Source organism: Phaseolus vulgaris, chromosome 4, assembly GCF_000499845.2.
Source record: "Phaseolus vulgaris cultivar G19833 chromosome 4, P. vulgaris v2.0, whole genome shotgun sequence".
NCBI lineage: Eukaryota > Viridiplantae > Streptophyta > Magnoliopsida > Fabales > Fabaceae > Phaseolus > Phaseolus vulgaris.
Window position 1 is genome coordinate 35593264 of NC_023756.2, and position 19855 is coordinate 35613118.

The 19855-nt window shown below is 52.9% G+C and overlaps 1 protein-coding gene across 1 annotated transcript; it reads left to right on the forward strand.

Annotated features, from left to right (window-relative positions):
- The first annotated feature begins 15295 nt into the window (after positions 1-15295).
- LOC137838737 (uncharacterized) lies at positions 15296-15712 on the forward strand. Its single transcript, XM_068647964.1, has one exon. It carries the CDS (start codon positions 15296-15298, stop codon positions 15710-15712), a length of 417 nt encoding a protein of 138 aa, XP_068504065.1.
- Positions 15713-19855: the final 4143 nt, after the last annotated feature.

The window sequence follows — 19855 nt, forward strand, 5'->3', positions numbered from 1 at the left end:
CTGGAGATAATGCGGGGGCTGCAGGAGGATATGGCGGAATCGAAACTGGAACAGGAACGCATGCAGGCAGATCTCGAAGCCTCGCATGAGAGGAATGAAGAGCTCCACCGCGTAAATGAGGAGTTGCGCCGGGGTCTGAGAAATAATCGGGGGCAATGTGAACATGACGAGATGGAGAACCACTCCCCGCCAAGGGAGTTTTCCACTCCCTTCTCGCAGGAGATTCTGGATGCAGTGATCCCGAACACGTTCGCAGGGCCAAAGGTGATCTTCACCGGGATGGAGGACCCTGAGACGCACCTCGCTGCATTTCACACACAGATGGTCCTGGTAGGCGGCTCTGACGCCGCCAAGTGCAAGCTCTTTATGAGCACCTTGACTGGGATGGCTATGGACTGGTTCATCAGCCTACCGGACGGTCATATCACCTCTTTCCGACAACTGTCACGATTGTTCCGGGAACAATACCTAGCAAACAAGGGCCCGCCACCGGTCTCCTACGATTTGTTTGATGTGAAGCAGTATCAAGGGGAGACCCTAAAGGAGTACATCAATCGCATCGGGGCCCAGGTGGTAAAGGTTGGTACGACAGAGGAACCTATGATTGTGTACGCGTTCATGAAGGGCGTATGCCCCGGTCCTTTTGGGGAATCCATCATTCGCAACCGCCCTAGGACTTTCGCTGAACTACGGCGTCGAGCGGTAGAACATATCGCTTCCGAAGGAGAGGTGTGTGTGAAGCGCACAAGCTTCGTACCCTCGCGTCCGAGGGGACCGACGCGAGCTCAACCCGCCAGGGTCAATGAGACCACGATGGGAAGGAAGAAACCAGATGGGAGACGCCCCTACGAGGCCAGAAAGCCCCGGGGTCCAGCGGGAGGCGATCGCTGTACCTGATCGCCTTTGTGGTAGAGTTGAGATACAATTTTGTGGTAGAGTTGAAGGACATGATCGCCGTACCTAACATAGCTGAGAGATTGAGGCGACCAGCGAAGTCCGATAAGGTGTTGGGGCCTCGGAAAGACTCTTGGTGTGAGTTCCACGAGGCTTTCGGTCACCACATTGATAACTGCCTGTCGTTGGGTTACCAGCTGGATGAGCTGGTGAGAACCGGGTTTTTGAAGGATTATGTCGCAGAACCCACAACGACCGCCACCCTGCCGCCGCCAGTGGAAGAACAAGCACACGAGACGCCGGTTCTCGGCGAGGTCCATACCATAGCCGGAGGATTTTCCGGTGGAGGACCCACCGCCTCCCAGCGAAAGAAATACGCGAGGGGGGTCAACTCGATTGAAGAAAGAATTTCGAGTGCGTCGTGGGAGTCGGACCTCGTATTCACGAGAGGGGATCTCCGAGACGTGGTGCCGCACGACAATGACCCCGTGGTCATTTCAGTTGTCACGGCGGGGAGAAAGGTGCACAGAGTCCTTGTCGACCAGGGAAGTTCAGCAGACGTCATGTTCTGGTCGACATTCAATAAGTTGCGGTTATCCCCCGACCTTTTGAGGCCCTACACAGGGTGCCTGTATGGGTTTGCGGACAACCAGGTGGAAGTCCGATGCTATCTGGAGTTGAGAACTACGTTCACAGACGGAGAGGCCTCGCGTACCGAAAGTATCCGGTACTTGGTCGTGAACGCCAGCTCCGCTTACAACATCTTGTTGGGCAGGCCGGCGTTGAACCGGTTGAACGCAGCAGCTGCCGGACCTCAGTGGCAAGGTGATAGTCATCAAGTCAGATCAGGAGGAGGCAAGAAAATGCTATGAGAACAGCCTGAAAACGAAGAGAGGCGTGTTCATGGGTGTATGAGCGTCCGCCGTGCGCAGACACGACGATGATTGAGGCGACGCCCGCTGCGCCGACGCCTAACGAGGCAGTGCCCGCGAGGGCGACGCCAGAAACAGAGGGTCCGCCGTGCGCAGACACGACGATGACCGAGGCGACGCCCGCTGCGCCGACGCCTAACGAGGCCGTGCCCGCGAGGGCGACGCCAGAAACAGATGCACACATGGAGGAGGGCCCTGACGACGCGGTGCCCGTGGAAGAGGCGGCGCCCGCTGAGGATAGCAGGGAACAACCGGCGGCCAACGCCGTAGAGAGGGAGATTGGCGGCAAGACGTTTAAGTTGGGGAGTTTGCTGAGCCCAGAAGAACAGGAAGGGGTAGCAGAAGTGATTTCGCGCCACCTGGATGCTTTCGCATGGTCCGCCTTGGATATGCCCGGTATCGACCCTGATTTCCTGTGTCATCACCTCAGCATGGACGCCACGGTCCGCTCCGTGCGCCAAAGAAGGAGAAAGTTTAACGAGGAAAGACAACAGGTGGTAAAGGATGAAACGCAGAAGCTGTTGAGTGCTGGCCACATCAGGGAGATTCAATACCCCGAGTGGCTAGCCAATGTCGTCTTGGTGAAAAAGGCGAATGGGAAGTGGAGGATGTGCGTGGACTTCACGGACCTAAATAAGGCGTGCCCGAAGGACTCGTACCCACTGCCCAGCATCGACGCGTTGGAGGATAGCGCATCTGGCAGCAAGGTGCTGAGCTTCCTGGACGCATTCTCAAGGTACAACCAGATCAAGATGCACCCGAGAGATGAGAGTAAAACTGCATTCATGACTGAGACTTGCAGTTACTGCTATAAGGTGATGCCTTTCGGGCTGAAGAACGCGGGCGCCTTTAGTGCTCTTGAGCTGGTGCATGTCCCAAGGGAGCAGAATGCCAGAGCTGACCTGCTTGCCAAGCTGGCCAGCTCAGGCAAGGGGGGCAGGCAGAGGACTGTAATTCAAGAGACGCTTAAGGCTCCGAGGAAATTCATAGAGGATAACAGGGTGGATGTCCTCCACATAAGCACCGCGAGAGGAAGGCCAAGGAGTCATCGCTCCTTGACTCAAGATACGTTGAAGGCGCCTCACATTACCGTATACACGGACACGCCCGAAGGAGGGAGGCGAGCGCAGATACATGTTTTAGCCGAAGAAGACACCTGGATGACGCCATACAGGCGGTACCTAGCGGATGGGGTTCTCCCAGTGAAGCCTGAAGAAGGTAAGAAGGTTAAGAGAAATGCTGCAAGGTACACCCTGGTAGACGGAGTGTTATTCAGGCACGGTTTCACTCACCCTATCTTAACATGCGTAAGCGGCGACGAGTGTACCAGAATAATGGCGGAGCTCCACGAAGGCATTTGTGGGAGCCATGTAGGCGGAAGGTCCTTAGCTTCTAAGGTAGTGCGCGCAAGTTTTTATTGGCCAACAGTAAAGGAAGATTGCGTGCGACACGCCCAGCGTTGTAAGCAATGCCAAAAACACGCAGACTGGCACAAGGCGCCGCCAGAGGAGCTGCGATCCATATACAGCCCATGGCCTTTCCATACCTGGGGGATCGACATCCTAGGTCCGTTTCCGCTGGCGATAAGGCAGATGAAGTACTTGATCGTTGCCATAGAGTACTTCACCAAGTGGATAGAGGCGGAGCCAATGGCCCAGATCACTGTGCACAAAGTCCAACACTTTGTGTGGAAGAATATTGTGTGCCGTTTCGGCGTACCTAGGCGGCTGATATCCGATAACGGAACCCAATTCGCCAGTCAGCAGTTGAGAAACCTGTGTGCTGAGGTAGGCATCAAGCAGGTGTTCGCATCAGTTGAACACCCCCAGACTAATGGGCAGGTAGAGTCAGCAAACAGAATTTTGCTGAGGGGGCTAAAGAGAAGGCTAGAAAAGGCCAAAGGAGCGTGGGCGGAGGAAGTGCCAAGGATCGTGTGGGCATACCACACCACGCCCCAATCTTCCACCATGGAGACGCCTTTCGGTTTAGTGTATGGGTCAGACGCAATGATCCCAATTGAGATTCACGAAAGCTCACCACGTTTCCAAAATTTCGTGGCGGAAGAATCCAACGAAGAAAGGAGGGTGAACCTGGAGCTACTGGATGAAGCCAGGGAGGAGGCCAGAGTAAGGGCCGAAGCCGTGAAGAGAAGGGTAGAGCGACAATATAGCTCTAAGGTAAAGCCACGACAGTTTCAGATTGGCGACCTAGTTATGAGGAAGGCTCATCCATACGAGCTGGAGAATAAGCTGTCTCCCAAGTGGACCGGACCCTTCAGAATTACCGAAGCTAAGGGCAACGGTTCTTACAACTTAGAAACATTGGATGGGGGTCCCATCCCGCGCAGTTGGAATGCAGCCAACTTAAAATTTTATTTTAGTTGACTTATATAAGCAGCCATGTAACAATTTAGTTGAAGGGGACACTCTTTTTCCCTCTCGGGGGTTTTTTAACGAGGTCACCCAAATAAAAAAGGAAAAGAAGTTCGAGGAAAAACCTTTGTCTTGGTTTCAGTCTTTATCTTTTTCCCTTTCAAAGTGACGACAGGCATCGCCAAGCATATGCGTCGCCAAGAAAGAAGGCGCCGCCAAGAGAAAGCGTCGCGCGTCGCCAAGAAAGAAGGCGTCGCCAAGAAAGAAGGCGCCGCCAAGAGAAAGCGCCACCAAGAAAGGTGACAGAGGAAAAACGCGCAGTGCATGAAGCGTGTGCAAAGGTAAGCAGTGTTAAAGAAATCAAGCATGGCACAGTGAAGTCAAATTTACATGTATGATCGAAGGAACGGGAGCAAGGTGAATAGGGCAGACAATACAGGCCCAGTGCTCATACAGAAAAAGAAAAAATACAAACGAACCACTCTTCAGTGGCCTTCAGACCTTGGCAGGGAGGAGGACGACGCTTCAGTCTCAGCCTTCAACGCCTGGGTGAGCTGTGACCTCCGCTGGGGGTCTATCTTCGAACCTGCACCAAGGGAAACAAGAACAGTGAGGACACCATGAGTTAGACCACGTAGAGATCTAATGAAGGTAAGAAGCAGAAGTTTCTGAGATAGCCACTCGTACATATGTACTTCTCTAGGGTTCCGGCGTTGAACTCCAAACTGATCAGGGTGGCGGAGTCAAAACCCGCCGCCTCAGCCAGAATCCGGCACGCAATCTGGTCGTTCGGGCTTAGTTTCTTGAAGGGTTTGGACTTGAGGGCTCGTGCCTCCCTCACCCAGTACAGCGGGAACCCATCCAGGGCAGAAGGCACGATATCAGAACAGCAGATCTTGAAGAACCTACCCTTCCACCCCGTGAAGGAGCTTTGGAAGGGAGTCAGGAGAACCCTACCAGGAACGTTGCTGAGGGTCACCCAGAGGTTGTTCCTTTGACGTTTCACCTCGAAAAAGTGAAGAAATATCTCAACCGAGGGCGCACACCCTAGGAACCCGAACAGTTTGTCGAAGGCCTTAACAAAGGCCCAGCTGTTGGGGTACAGTTGGGCTGGTGCAGCGTTGATCTCCGTCAGAAGTTCCCTCTCGAACCTGGAGAAGGGCAAACGTACGCCAACGATCTGGAACACCACCTGATAGAAGTAAAAGAAAGGAATCCCGTCGTTGGCGCGTTCGTCCCCACACACCGGCTCCCCCAAGGTGCAAGGGAGCACGGTGATGTCATCGTCATGCCTCCTCGCGAAGGCACGGTGATTATAAGAGCACGACTCTCCTTTGTGTTTCCTGATGGCCAGGGTGGAAAGAAGGCACGAGCACTCATCCAGAAGCTTGCTTGAAGCCCAGGGATACAGATCTTTATGGTTAACCCCGGGGGAAGGAATGTGAGAAGACATGACGGAACAGTGGCGGAAAGAGAGTTGGAGGGTCGAAAGAAGATGGTTCGCTGGAAAGGCGGGGTAATACGTTGGTTAGAAAGGACAACAGAGTGGCTCTTTGAGAGGAGGAAGATGGCGTAAGAATGTCGCGAAGGAACAGAGATGATGAAGGCAGTTTCAAGATTTTGAAGAACAAAATATTACGGTTAGAGCGCCAAAAAACGCGAATGGGTAAACCATGCAACTAAGCCACGTGGTAGAAAATGAGAGGATGGTCCTGGCACCACTGGTTAACACTCAGAAAGCGTCGTATCGACAGAATGCTCAGGGGTACGACACGCCGTCGAGAATGGATCAGAGACTCAGGAGGTGTCAGAACCTAATGAAGTGGGGGAACGTCCCATCAGCCATACGAAAAGCGCCACGTGGACGGCACGGGCGAGACCTAGCGTCCCTCGCCACCCCGGACGTCGACCTGAGCCAAAGTCAGAACCGACGTCGAAGTAAAGTCAACGGTTTAGCCGCCCCGAACGTCGCCAGTGGAAGGTGCAGATGGCGTTGCCACCAGGAGACATCGAGGGCGTCGCCCATACAAGAGGGCGTCGCCGAGAGAGGTGGCGTCGCCAAGAGAGAGGGCGTTACCAAGAGAAAGCGTAGCCAAAGTAGAAGGTATTACCATTGTGAAACGTTTTAAGGAGTCTTCAATACAAGTATCAACAGCTTCATCTCCCCGATACCGACAGGTAGGAAAGACTGTGGGGGGAGACGAAATCGAAGGAGTTAAAGCTAATCACTAGCGGCGTCGCCTCCCCGATACCCGCAGGAAGGAAAGACTGCGGAGGGAGGCGAGATCGCCAAAGGCTGAGTGAATTGCTGGCGGGGTCGTTCCCCGATACCCATGGGGAGGAAAGACCGTGGAGGGAACGACCCCTGGAGGGCTTTGAGCTTTCCTAGCGACTGGCGTTTTTAGGCACCCTGAGGACGATACGGCGCTATGGTAGCAGGCCTCTCCTCAGGCGTGGGCGCCAGGCACCGAGAATCAAGGGACAGGCCGCTTAGGAGTTGGAGACATCCCACGGACGATACGGCGCCGTTAGGCAAGCCTCTCCGTGGGCGTGGGCATTGGTGTGTGGCCTTATCCCGAACGTTTGGGGCCAGGAAGTATGCCTCAACTGTTGCGTTACAATAACGGCAAATCCACTAACACCTTCACGAAGCAGAGGCCTCATAGATACGAAGGCGGAACAAGCCACGAAGGAACGCGATAGGGGGCAAAGCAATCGGAGCACGTGGAAATGAGAAAGGAAGGTAAAATCATACAAACAGAATTTGATAACTCAAAGGCACGAATCAATCATGCAAATTCTAAAGTTCCGACAAAGTGCAAAGGAGTTACAAGTTTATCATAGAATGGCAAAAATAACTATAAAGCTCGAAAGGTAAAAGTGGCGGGTGGGAAACAGCGGCTCAGTCATCCAAGTCGAAGGGCACGACCTTCCCGTCGACGACATGGTGTGTGGGGTCGCAGTTTGAAATATTAATGCCAGGGTTCTCGCAGGACGCCTGAGCCAGAGCCTCTTGGAAGCCCTCTTCAAACGCGCCCGCCATCTCCCCAGTCAGTCCTTGGACCTCCCCTTCTAGTTCTGCAACCCTAGCGTCCTTGGATGTCAACTGTTTGTCCACGAATTCCTTCTCCATGCGGAGCTTGTTAGCCTCGGCTTGGAGAAGGCTCAAAGCTTCGACCTTCGCAGCCAAGGCGTTCTCTCTCTCGCTTAACTTCTGCCTCCAAGCAACTTCCAGTTCTTCAAATTTTTTCCGCTGTGCTTTGGAGGCAAGAGCCGCCTCTTGCAGGCCAAGGCTTTGGATTTGGTAGGAAGTGAGCTGGGCCAGCTGATCGGCATGCGCCTGTTCAAGTTCGCGCGCATACGCCTCGGCCCCCTCGCTGCCCTCTTGGGCCAGTTTTAGTAAGGATTGGGAAGTTTCCTCCTTGAGCACCCAGTTTTGTTTCTCCTCCTTCAACGCTCCCACTTCTTGTCTCAGTTTGCGGAGAGCCTCCCTCCCCTTAATAGCGCTTCGAGCCTGGGTGCGCCACTTGAGTGCCACCGCCAGGAATGCCCCCATATAGTAAGGCATGCCTCCCCCCTTGTGAGGATCAGTCGGCGACATTCCCTCAGTGAAACCCTGCGTCAACTCCCTATGGATGGGGCGAGGAATTTGGGGCTTTCGAGAGGTCGAAGCTGGAACTGATGCAGGAGGGGCAGAGCCAGAGGCCTCAGCTGCGTCACGAAGCGGTAACGGCGAGGGCGGGGGAACTGAGTCAATCCTTTCCTCTCGTTCCTTGTGGGCAGGTGGAGGCGGAGGTGATGTGGCACTTGGTGGATCGTCCCTGAGAGAGCTCCCACCACCGGGAGACGCGACTGTCAAGACAGGAACGCCCGTGGCCCTCCTCTTACTGGAAACCAAGGCGACTCCCGAATCCTCACTGTCAGAATCTACCACCAGCACCCTCTTCCCTTTGTTGGGGCGTGCTGAGGTTGGGGTTGACGCCATGGCCAGTGGTACCGCGGCAATGGGAGAAGGAGAGGCGGACGGAGGAGGAGTCGGCAGGGAAGCGATGGTTGGCACGGCAGGGGTGACCGCGTCTCCACCCTCTTTGGCTGACCTTGCCTTCTTCAGGAATTTGGCAAGGGCGAGTCGCCTCGACGAAGTCATCACTGAACCTGCAGCAGCGAGAGTAACAGAGCACAGATCAATTCAGATATAGCAGAATGGGAGTATTTATAGCTAAACGCATGCAGATAACCACGACAGTTCATGCCGTATAAACACGACAGTAAGTTCATATAACCACGACAGTTCATGCCGTATAAACAAGCAGGAGCGGATACCGAAGTAGGTGGAGAGTCCGTGGGCATTGAACTCATTGGCGATGAGCTTGGCGGTATCAAAGACTACCCCAAGCCCCGCCAAGGCTTTGCACACGTCCCGATCAGCGGGAGCAAGTTGGTCCAAGGCCAAGGCCTTCATTGTTATGGGCTTATCCGTCCAGTATAGAGGAAAGCCGTCCAGGGCGGTAGGATCGTGCTTGGTTGCACGTATTTTGAAAAATTTCCCTTTCCACCCTTTGAATGAATTCTGGAAGAGCGTGAGGATGATGCGCCCGGCGACGCCAGAGAAGCTCATCCACAGGCTTTTCCCTTGTTTCTTTACCTCGAAAAAATGAAGAAAAACGTCCACGGAAGGAGGGACACCCAGATATCCGCAAAGAATTTGAAACCCCCTTACGAAAGCCCAGCTGTTGGGGTGAAGCTGGGCGGGGCGGTGTTGATCTCAGTAAGCAGCTCCCTCTCGAAGGAAGTAAGAGGTAGACGCAGGCCCACCCTTTTGAGTACCATTTGGTAAAGGAAGAAGAAGGGGTTTCCTCCAGTGTCCCTTGAGTCCCCACAAACGGGTACCCCGGGTTTCACCCGGCATACCAAGACGTGGGAGTCGTGAGTTTTATGGAAAGCATTGAAGTTGTAATACGCGGGGTCCCCCTGTGGGCCTCCACGTCTTCAACGGAGTTTAGAGTGGAGCATTCGTCGAGGAGATCGTCGGGGGCCCAGTCATACTCATCTTTGTAGTAAGACCTAGGGAGCGGAGGAGGCGCGCTGGTCTTAGTTTTCGCCATGGATGCAAGAGCTGAAGAGCAAAAGAGAAAAAGAAAGGGTTCAGAGAAAAAGGGTTTGGAGGAGAAAAGGGGAAAAAAATGGAGGAATCTTAGGTGAACCCTACCCACACGAGAGAAAGGAGGAACGAGAGGAACGAAGAAGCGCAAGAACGACATCCAAAAAATGCAGTAACATAAACAGTCCCAGGCAGTTCATGCAGTAAAGGGAATCATCAAGGAGAGAAGTGGATGTAACAGTGGTTTCAAGCGCGGGGTTTGAGTAACTTAAACGTTACACCCGCAACTCAAGGGGCGTTAATTGGGGACCGTTTGATTGCGCCGTGTGTCAAGGGATTAGGCGCTCAAGGGGAGCGCAAGAGGTTCTTAGGTATGACCGCGTGATGAACCATGTGGCACGCGATTAAGCGTAGCCCAAAAAGTGTTGTTTTCCCATTTCAGAGGATGTCCAATCAGCCATTAAGATCACCCCAGGGGTTCAGAGAATGTCACGTCAATGTTTTCGGGGTGGCCACGTCAGAAAGAATGACACATCAGCGGGTGCCATGCAGATGGCGTGGGCGAGGCCTTAGTCTTTTCGCTGAAGACAAGTCATCAGCTTAAGACTGGGGGGCTTGTGTACCGTCCCATACCCGGGCGTTGACGAAGTCAAGGTCAAAGTCAGCGTCAAGGCCAGAGTCAACGTAATGCGTCGCCCAGGTGGGGTGACGCCAAGCACAGGCGTCGCCAAGAGGAAGCGTCGCCAAGAGAAGGCGTCGCCCAGCAGGGCGTCGCCAAGATAAGGCGTCGCCCAGCAGGGCGTCGCCAAGATAAGGCGTCGCCTAGCAGGGCGTCGTCAAGTTGGAATGACACAAAACCAAGGTGACCACAGCGCCACTCCCCGACAGCCATGGGTAGGAAAGACCATAGAGGGGGCGACGCCGTGAGAAGGCCTCAGACCCTTGATAACCAGGGGATAGTGATAAAGAGAAGGAAAAGGTGGCTTCAAGGCCATAGTAATAGCACCAGTGTAGGGCAGCCTGACTCGTGAAGTACCCCTGCCGCCTCAGAGACGCCTTTGGGATAGATACAACTCAAGGGGAGGGTCACGCCCAGGGTAGCCAGGTGCAGGGTACGAGAGGAAGGCAGATACGCTCTCAAAGTCAGTGACTAGATGATTGGGGGCATGAGTTGGCACCCAAAAAGTCACCCATTGCGCAGTAGCACTCCCAAGCAGGAGGACTCACACGTAGAAACGTCCCCAGATGGGCAGAAGCGTCCCCAGATGGTGTCACGGTGCTGTGAGGCCCTCCACGTGTACGATAGCCAGGTCAGAATAGAAACACCATTCAGTCAGGTACCAGGTAATTAAAGTCATTCAATATAGTTTCTGTTTCGAGCGTTTAGAGTACTATAAAGGCTCCCAAGCGTTTCAACGTCTTAAATGCGCTACGTTTTCTAATTAGACGCGTTAATTAAGTGCGTTAGGTTTTATGATTAAAAGCGCTTTAAGGCGCTTTAAATGCTTGGGCAGTTTAAATAGCGCGGAGAATGTTGGAAACAGGGTTCGAACTTTTGGCAAATTTCCCAGAAACTCTCTAGTTGCTTGCTCGAGCCTTGAGGTTACGCACAAGGGACTAGGGAAAGATTTTTGCTAAAGGGAGAAATACACACTAGACACAGTTCCTTTTTTACCACCTTCAGAGTGCCACACGCGGTGCTCCGTTACGGAGGTGCATAGTTTTGGTGTTTCTTGCTGGCTGACTTGAGCGTCGGAGTGCAAACGGCCGCTAGGGCGCCCTTTTGTCCTTCTTCTTTGCAGGAATCCACATGTAACCAGTGGGAAGGAGTCCCTAGCTGACGGTTGAGGTCGCGCACGAAGACGTCCCAGGTCAACCGGACGGAACAGCCACCCTCTTCCTTTTGCATATTAACCCATCCTCAGTGGCTTCATCCGTTTCTTCGTCAGATACTACCCTGGGGGCCTTCCTCTTGGCCTTCTTGAGGGGTAGTTTTTTGCGTTGGGGGGCTGGAAGAGCGACAATTGCGGGTGGAGCAGCTGGCGGAGATTGGCCCTGGGCGGCGGCGATCTCCGCAACAGAGTTCGGGACCGTTTGGGAGCCCGCCGCCAGCTTGTGGGACTTGGCTATGGTGTGTAGCTCAGCCATTCTATCTTTCCCCAGCATCATATCTGCATTATTGGCCCACAGTTACCAAACAACACAAAAATTTGGTGTTTAACAATGCACAGAAAGACAAGAAGTATAAGACAATGCATTGGGAAAGCTAAAACTACACACAAGTCAGAACAGCATCGTCAAAGCAAAGGCAGGACGATACAAGTATAGGCTAAGGGAACTCAAGAACGAACCTATGTGAACGTCTAGTTGGCGTTCGAGAAACTCGTAGGCGATGATGGCGGAAGTGGGCAGAACCACGTTGGAAGAGGCGACTCTTTTCCAGAAGACGCACAAGTCCCTGTCAAGGTCCACCATTTTCTCTGGCCCCCTGGCCTTCCTGAAGCTAGCCTCCTTCCTTCCCTTGTTCACCCAGTACAAGGGGAACCCGTCGAGAAGGGAAGGGCCTTGATCGTTGCAGCATACACGAACAAACTTCCCCTTCCAATCCTTATAGGATTGCTTGAAGATGGAGAGAATGGGCCTTCCAGCGACCCCATTGAGGCTGACCCATAGACGATCGCCCGGGTTCTTCGCCTCGAACAAATAGAGGAATACATCCACAGAGGCCGGATGTCCCAAATGTGCGCAGATGATTTGGTAGGCTCGCACGAACGCCCAGCTGTTGGGATGGAACTGGGCGGGGGCTATGTCGAGCTCGGTCAGGAGCTCCCTCTCAAAGCGTGTGAAGGGAAACCGGAATTTGACCTTCTTGAACATCATGGTGTATATGAAGCAGAAGGGGGTGTCGTCGCTCCCCTGATCGTCGGTGCAGAACTACTTTGTCATCGTGCTCTTTACTGAAAGAGAGGTTTTCCTTATTACCTTTCTTGAGGCGAAAGATGTCGAGGTCGGAGTTGACGGATGAGGTCTCACCCAGCAAGGTTGCGGAGGCCCACGGGTATAGCTGTTTGTAACCTGGAAGAGGTTTTACCATCGCGCTAGTTTGTGGTGGGTTTGGTTGTGGTTGGCTACGATGAGAGGACACGGGTCTCGCGACTCGGTCAGAGGGGACGTTGGGACCCCTTGGGAGGTCGCGGGAAGAAGAGGGGTTTGCCCTACGGGTTTTCGCCGGAGGGTTGCGAGGAGATGGAGGAGGGTTTGGTGTGATTTTTGAACGAGTCATCGAGGAAGCTGCAAGAAGACGAAAAGGTATGAGTGTTCGTAAACAGAAAGACTCGACAGAAGAAGAGAAGAGGGAAGAGCAAGAGGGGCTCGCAGAGAAAGGTTTAGAAACCCTAAACGCAGAGAAGAGAAAAACAAAGCAGAGAAACATCCCACAGCATATGCTCCAGACAAGTAATGGATGATGCAAACCGATTAAAATGCAGCAAATATCAGTAGAAGTGATAAAAAAGTTACCTTTAGATGATCAGAAGAGTAGTCCGAAAGATGGAGGTTGGGAGAATCGGAGCGTTCGCTGGAGCGTTTTGAGAGTTCGAAGAAAGGTAGAAGATAATGAAACAGTGAAATGGCGCGAAATGTTTAAGAGATTCGAAGAGTTTCGAACGTTGCGGGAAGCGCAAACGACAGTGAATAATGGCCGTTGATGAGTCCACGTGGCGAGTGATTGAAGAAGTTGGTGAAATGTCAAGTCAGTGAACAGTATGAGCGCCAACGCGCGAAGCCACGTAGGCCGCCGGGTTTCCACCTCTTTAGTCTTCTCGCTGAACGAGTCGCAGCTCGAGACTGGGGGGCTTGTGTACCGGCCAGGTCATCGGGTGTGATGACGTGTCTAGCACGTGACCACGTGAGACGGGTTTAGCAGAGCACGTGGCCAAAGAAGGGCGAGTGGTTCAGAAGCTAGTGTAGTCACAGTTTGTAGAAGCGGCGTGCTACAACGTACATGATCGAACGTCGCCGAGATCGTATAACGTCGACGTGTTGATGATGGGAGATCAGGTGGTCTGACGCTGCCGCGAGGAGCACATCACCGGATCTCCCAGTAAGCTCAGTTGAAGCTGATGAAGGCTCAGAAGTGTAAGTTCAAGTGCATAACTCCAATGAGGCGATTGTCGCGCCAGCATAGGGTCTGAAGGGCGTGTGGGTAGAAAGGGGACAGCTTGCCTAACAGCGACAGGATTCCCAAAGTGGGCATTCGTTGGTGACAAGGTCTCCTCAGCCCAAGAACATTCATGGCGGAGTGATAAGGAGGGTGTCATTAACAACAGGCGATATCACAGAGATGGTGCATTGTGCTGCACCCGGTGCTCGCCTGGTCAGGTGGTGTTCTAAGGCACATTGCGTGTTAGCTTGCTCCATGGGTAGATGACTTAGTTGCGCGGCTGGTTACTACACAGAAATAACATTCAAGTTGCCCCAACCCAGATGACAACACGTGTAGGGTTGGATGCTATCTGTTACTCCAACCCAGATGATGACACGTGTAGGGTTGGGTGCAATAGAGAAGTGACGCTCGAGGTAACCTAGCTCAGATGATGACAGGTGTAGGGCTGGGCGTTACCTGCTATCCCAACCCAGATGGCGACACGTGCAGGGCTGGATGCGAGCCACGCGTCCAAAAGCATAACGGCCTGGAGAGAGAAGAAACCTAGCTATAAAGGTAAACTTAACAGAATCTGCAGAGGTACGTTTTCATTACGGCTCATTCTGCTAGGGTTGTGTGCCTTTAGTACGGTTCTACAGAGCATATTTTCTCTGAGTTTTTGGGTGTTCCTGTTACTAACTTTAGCGTCGGAGCGCCACCGGCCGCAGAGGCGCCACCTTGTGTTTTCAGGTTCCCTGAGGAAGCTCTTGTGGTGTGAACTTGAAGGGCACGTGGAGTCAAGCTGGTCGAAGGTTCGTGACGAACGCAGGTTTGTATGACTGACCTCTTATGGCTTTTCTTATTGGTGACCGATAGCTTGGACAGGATGTCGGCCCTTTTATTGTCCTCCCTCGGTATGTGTTCCAAGGGTGCTTTACTGAAGCGGGCGATGCTGTTTTTGGTTGCGTGGTAGTACCGCTGCAGCAAAGGTTCTTTAACCTCGAACTCTCCATTGACCTGGCCGACCATCACCTGGGAGTCGCTTTTGCATGTAACTTCGCGCGCTCCCATGTCGTAGGCTAGGTTCAGCCCGACGAGCAAGGCCTCGTACTCGGCCTGATTGTTGGTCGCCCGGAATCCAAATTGGAGGGCTTGTTCCAGGAGGAGGTCACCCGGCCCTTCCAGAACGACTCCTGCTCCACAGGCTGTTTTATTTGAGGAGCCGTCCAGATAGAGCGTCCACCCGCCCGAGAGGGTGGGTAGTGGCGTCAGCTCGGCCGAAAAGTCGGCCAGACATTGAGACTTGATGGCGCCCCTTCACAACCGGCAGGAACATTTGGCGCCCACCGTGGGGCTCGATACAAAACATTGTCTAACCAGCAAGAACCAGACAAATCCAGGAGATGAGAAGTACGACTCAGGGACCTGTTGCACCAAATGGGGGTGAAAGCCTCACCCTGCAACAGGTTATGAAGATGATGCGAGCCCTTCAGGAAGAGATGGCCGCATCGAGAGCATACCAAGAACGCATCCAGGCTGACTTGGTGGGGTCGCGAGCAACGAGCGAAGAACTGCGTCGTTCGAATGAGGAACTGCGCAGGGATCTGCAAAATCGCGCAGGCGAGCGTGAGGAGGAAGATCAAGAACCTGCGACTTCGCCCAGGGAGTTCCTGACGTCGTTCTCGGAAGAGATCATGGATGTCGTAATACCAGTCACGCTGGTAGGGCCCAAGGTGACCTTTACTGGTACAGAGGACCCGGTGGCCCACCTCACAGTTTTCAGATGATGCTAGTTGGGGGCTCCGATTTGGTGAGATGCAAGTTGTTCATGAGCACCCTGGCGGGAACAGCGATGGACTGGTTCATCAGCCTCCCTGATGGCCATGTAACGTCGTTCCCACAACTTACAAATTTGTTCAGAGCACAATACATCACGAATCGGGCTCCCCCGTCTATCTCTTATGATCTCTCTGACGTAAGACAATATCTAGGAGAGTCTTTGAAGGAGTTCCTCCACCACTTTGGAGCACAGGTAGTGAGGTTGAACCTCAAGGACGAAAGGATGATGGTGCACGCATTCAGGAAGGGCATTGTGCCCGGCCCCTTCAGCGAGTCACTTATCCGAAACCACCCTATGACCTTCGTCGAGATAAGGCGACGCGCGGTGGCTCATATTGCGGCAGAGGAAGAACTTAACGAGAAACGCACGTGCGTGGTTCCCACGCGCCCACCTTCGATAGGTCGTCCTCAAACCCTAAGGGTGCATTAGGCAACGATAGAGAAGAAGACCCCCGTGAAGCAGCAACCCTATCAACCGAGGAAGCCTCACACTAGGGGACGTGAGAGGGAGAACGTGCCACCAAGGCACAACTTCGTCGTAGAATTAAAGGTTTCTCGGGAGGAGGTTGAACTGCCTCTCAGCGGAAGAGGTATGCTTGGGCGGTGATGTCGGTAGACGCACAAAGGGCCGACGATGCTTTTGATGTCAACCTTGTCTTCACTAAGGCCGACCTCCAAGACGTTGTTCTCCATGACAAGGACCCGGTGGTAATCTCGGTAGTAATTGCGGGAAGGAAGGTGCACCGTGTACTAGTGGATCAAGGAAGCTCGGCAGATGTAATGTTCTGGACGACTTTCAACAAGCTGCAATTGTCTCCCGACATGCTAAGGCCCTATAATGGCTGCTTGTACGGTTTCGTGGGATACCATGTGGAGGTGCGCGGACACTTAGAGCTGAGGACCACCTTCACGGATGGTACCACGTCCCGTACGGAGAGCATCAAGTACCTTGTCGCCAATGCCTCCTCTACTTATAACATGTTGTTGGGTAGACCTACGCTGAATAAGTTAGGGGCGATGCCGTCGACGAGGCACATGAAGATGAAGCTTCCTGACCTAGCGGGAAAGGTGAAGCGTCCACCTCGAGGTGCACACAGGCAACCTGAGCGAGTGCGTTCTCGAACCCCGTGTCGTAAGCATCAACAACATCACCTGTCAACTCAGCCTCGGCTTCTTCGAACCTCTTAGGTTGTTGAAGGACCTCGGCCTCCACTAGACCCAGCTGCACTTCTCGATTGATGGACCTTTTTTCAAGCCCCGCCATCTTGGCTTTGGATGCCTCAGCAGCCTCTTCCAGCTCAAAGACACGGATTCGCAAGGGCAGGATTCTTGCCTCTAGCTCGACAACCTCTCGGCACTTGGCGTGAAGTTGTTTAGAGAGATCTTTTTCAGAACGGCGAAGACAAGCCAACTCCTGCTTCAGTGCGATCTCGCGGGCAACAAACGAACGAGCCAATAGGGTCGTTTCTTCCTTAATCTTGGCCTCTACTAGCGCCACCCTCGCTTCAGGCCTAGTTATGAAGGCACAGGAATGAGCAAGAAGAGCCCCAAAATTGAAGCCCAATCTTTCCCTCGCAGCGGCCTCATCCGAGTCCACCGTCACCCCTAGTTGGAAGCCTTTAAAGGCATGCTGTAGGAAAGTGTCAGCTCGAGGGCAGGAGGAGTCATAGAAGCACTCGTCCCACCAAGGTCAGGGAACATGGGAACGCTTGTCGTTCGATCAAGGGGTGAAGCCGAGCGACCGATAGAAGAGGAATGGGAAGCCATCGCCGGCGTAGGCCTAAGCCTCTTAGAGAGTGGCCCCTCGACGGAGTTCTCATCTAATTCAATCTCCACCACCTTACTCTCGTAAGGAAATGGAGTGGGAGATGATTGGGCGGCGGCAAGAGGGATCGCGACTGCAGGAATGGAAGGAGTAGGCGAAGGCGCGACAGTGGCAGAAGCCAGGGCGTGGGGGCTAGAGGTGCCCGCACCCCCAAACATCCCTTGGCAGCGAGTCAGGATACCAGCCAGCTTGGCCCGTTTCTCCTTATTCTGAACCATCCCTGCGGAAAAATTTCAGAATACAAAAGGCTGATAACAGTACGACAACATGAATCAGCTCCTCAAGAGTCCTGGGTTTCTTGAACCCTATCGAAGGAGGGAAACCCAAAAAAAAGGAACAGAGGACGATTGGAATGCAAAAAGTTAAACAACCCAGGAAGTTATCAAGCATCAGAGTTAATAAATAAGTGCGATCAACAATCAAAGTTCATACCTTTTGATCAGATAGGATGAAGATGTTGGAGTTTGTAAGGAAAATGCGAGAGTGCTTGAGGAAGGAGACGAAGCAATCAAGAGTGTTTCAGAGAATGATGGAACCGTGATTGGACGCACGCGGTTTCAAACAGTTAAAGGAAATAAAGAAGCGTAAGCGACGTTAAGCCCTAACCGTTGATCAAAACACGTGTGCGCAGATAAGACGGGCTCAGAAAGACGTCACTTTGGTGCAGTATTCACGTCCTGTCATGCAGAGCCACATAGGTCACCAAGAACAAGGACTTAGTCTCTTCGCTGAACGAGATACACCTCGAGACTGAGGGCTTGTGTACCGACAAGTCCTCGGGCGTCGTTGACCACTAGTACTATTGGTGCCACGTAAGCAGGGTCTCACGAGCGGCGTGGGCCAGTATCTCGTGAAGCACGTGCGCCAAGGAACCAAAAAGTGGTCAGACATCGGTCACCTGGATGTACCGACGTGCCACTAGACAGTGTGGAGAGGTCGGACACCGGGACCCGAACAACAGAGATAGGCCACGAGAGGTGGATCCCAGACCACACACCAGTTATCAGAAAGGGAGAAGTCTAGGTCACGAGAGTCCATGCGTGTAGAGTGGATGACGCGTTTAGGCGTAACACAAGTATAAAGCAACTGAAAAGATATGACCTGTGAAGTTCACATTCCAGGGACGAGCTTCATGCATGGCACGTGAACAACAAGGGCACTCCCAAAGGCCGGTGACCCCAGAGATTAGGTGCACGAGGAGGCACCCAGGTGGTCACCCCGTCAGAGTTTGTGATTTCAGGTGTTAGATCGAGAGCGGCACGTACGAAGGCGATCGAGTCAACTGGCAGGAACATTTGGCACCCACCGTGGGGCACGATCTAAAACACTATCCCACCAACAAGAACAAGAAAGATCAAGAAGATTAGAAATATGAGGCAAGAATCTGTTGCAACAAACGGGGGAGAAAACCTTACCCTGCATCAAGAGCGGATCAGGAACGCATCTAGGCTGATTTGGCTGCGTCGCAGGCAAAAAACGAAGAACTGCGCCGATAGAATGAGGAGTTGCACTGGGATCTGCAAAATCAGGAAGGGGAACGTGAGGTGGAGGATCAAGAACCTGCGACGCCACCCAGGGAGTTCCCGATGCCATTCTCGCAAGTGATCATGGATGTTGTGATACCAGCCACGTTCGTAGGGCCCAAAGTCACTTTCACCAGTATGGAGGATCCAGAAGCTCATCTGACGGCTTTCCATACGCAGATGATGTTGGTTGGGGGCTCTGACGCGGTGCGATGCAAGCTGTTCATGAGCACTTTGGTGGGAACAACGATGGATTGGTTCATCAGCCTCCCTGATGGCCACGTGACGTCATTCCCACAACTCACTAAGTTGTTCAGAGAACACTACATCGCGATCGGGCTCCCCCGTCCATTTCTTACGATCTTTTTAACGTAAGGAAGTATCAGGGAGAGTCCCTGAAGGAGTTCCTCAACTGTTTGGGGCATAGGTGGTGAGGTTGAACACCAAGGATGAAACGATGATGGTGCATGCGTTTAGAAAGGGCATCGTGCCAGGACCTTTCAGTGAATCTGATGGCATTTTCATGTGTTCTTCTTGAATCAAAGTAGAAAATAAGGTGCGGAAGCAATGGGTGAGATGATCAAGACCCTCCTAGGAGTTGTGTTGGCCTTGTAGGTGCATGATGAGTATGGTGTTTGAGTGGTTCGGCCAGCTCAAGGGAGAAGGTGAAAGGATTGAAGTTTAGAGCCTAGATTTCTAGGAGAAGTAAAGCTTGTGCACAAAAATGGCAGCATAACCTTACTCAATTAAACTTGAAAATACAAGGTGTAGGCTCCTCCTTTTATAGGCTAAGGAGGACCATAATGCAACCCTAATGCTAGCCAAATGAAATGTAAATGTGAAGCACATGGGTGCACATGGCACATGGGTGCACAAATGAGCACATGGGGAGGGGTGTGTCTAGTTTTTATGCTCACCCCCTCCATGGTCTTTCTAGAATGTTCACACAAATATGCTTTCTACACCACTCTAATTACTAAGCACCCCTAATGGGCCTTTTATGTAACAATTACAAAGGTCTTCTCTTCCCAAAACCGTAGCTTTGACCCATGTGTATGTGAAGCTAGACGGTCTAGAAGGAATCCTCATCATGGCCTAGACGCTCCTTATGTAGCCGCTCCTCATCATGGCCTAAACGCTCCTCTTCATGGGCTAGACGCTCCTTTTTGAGTCTAAACGCTCCTCATCATAGGCTAGACCGTCTAGTCTTGGAGGCTTGGCTTTC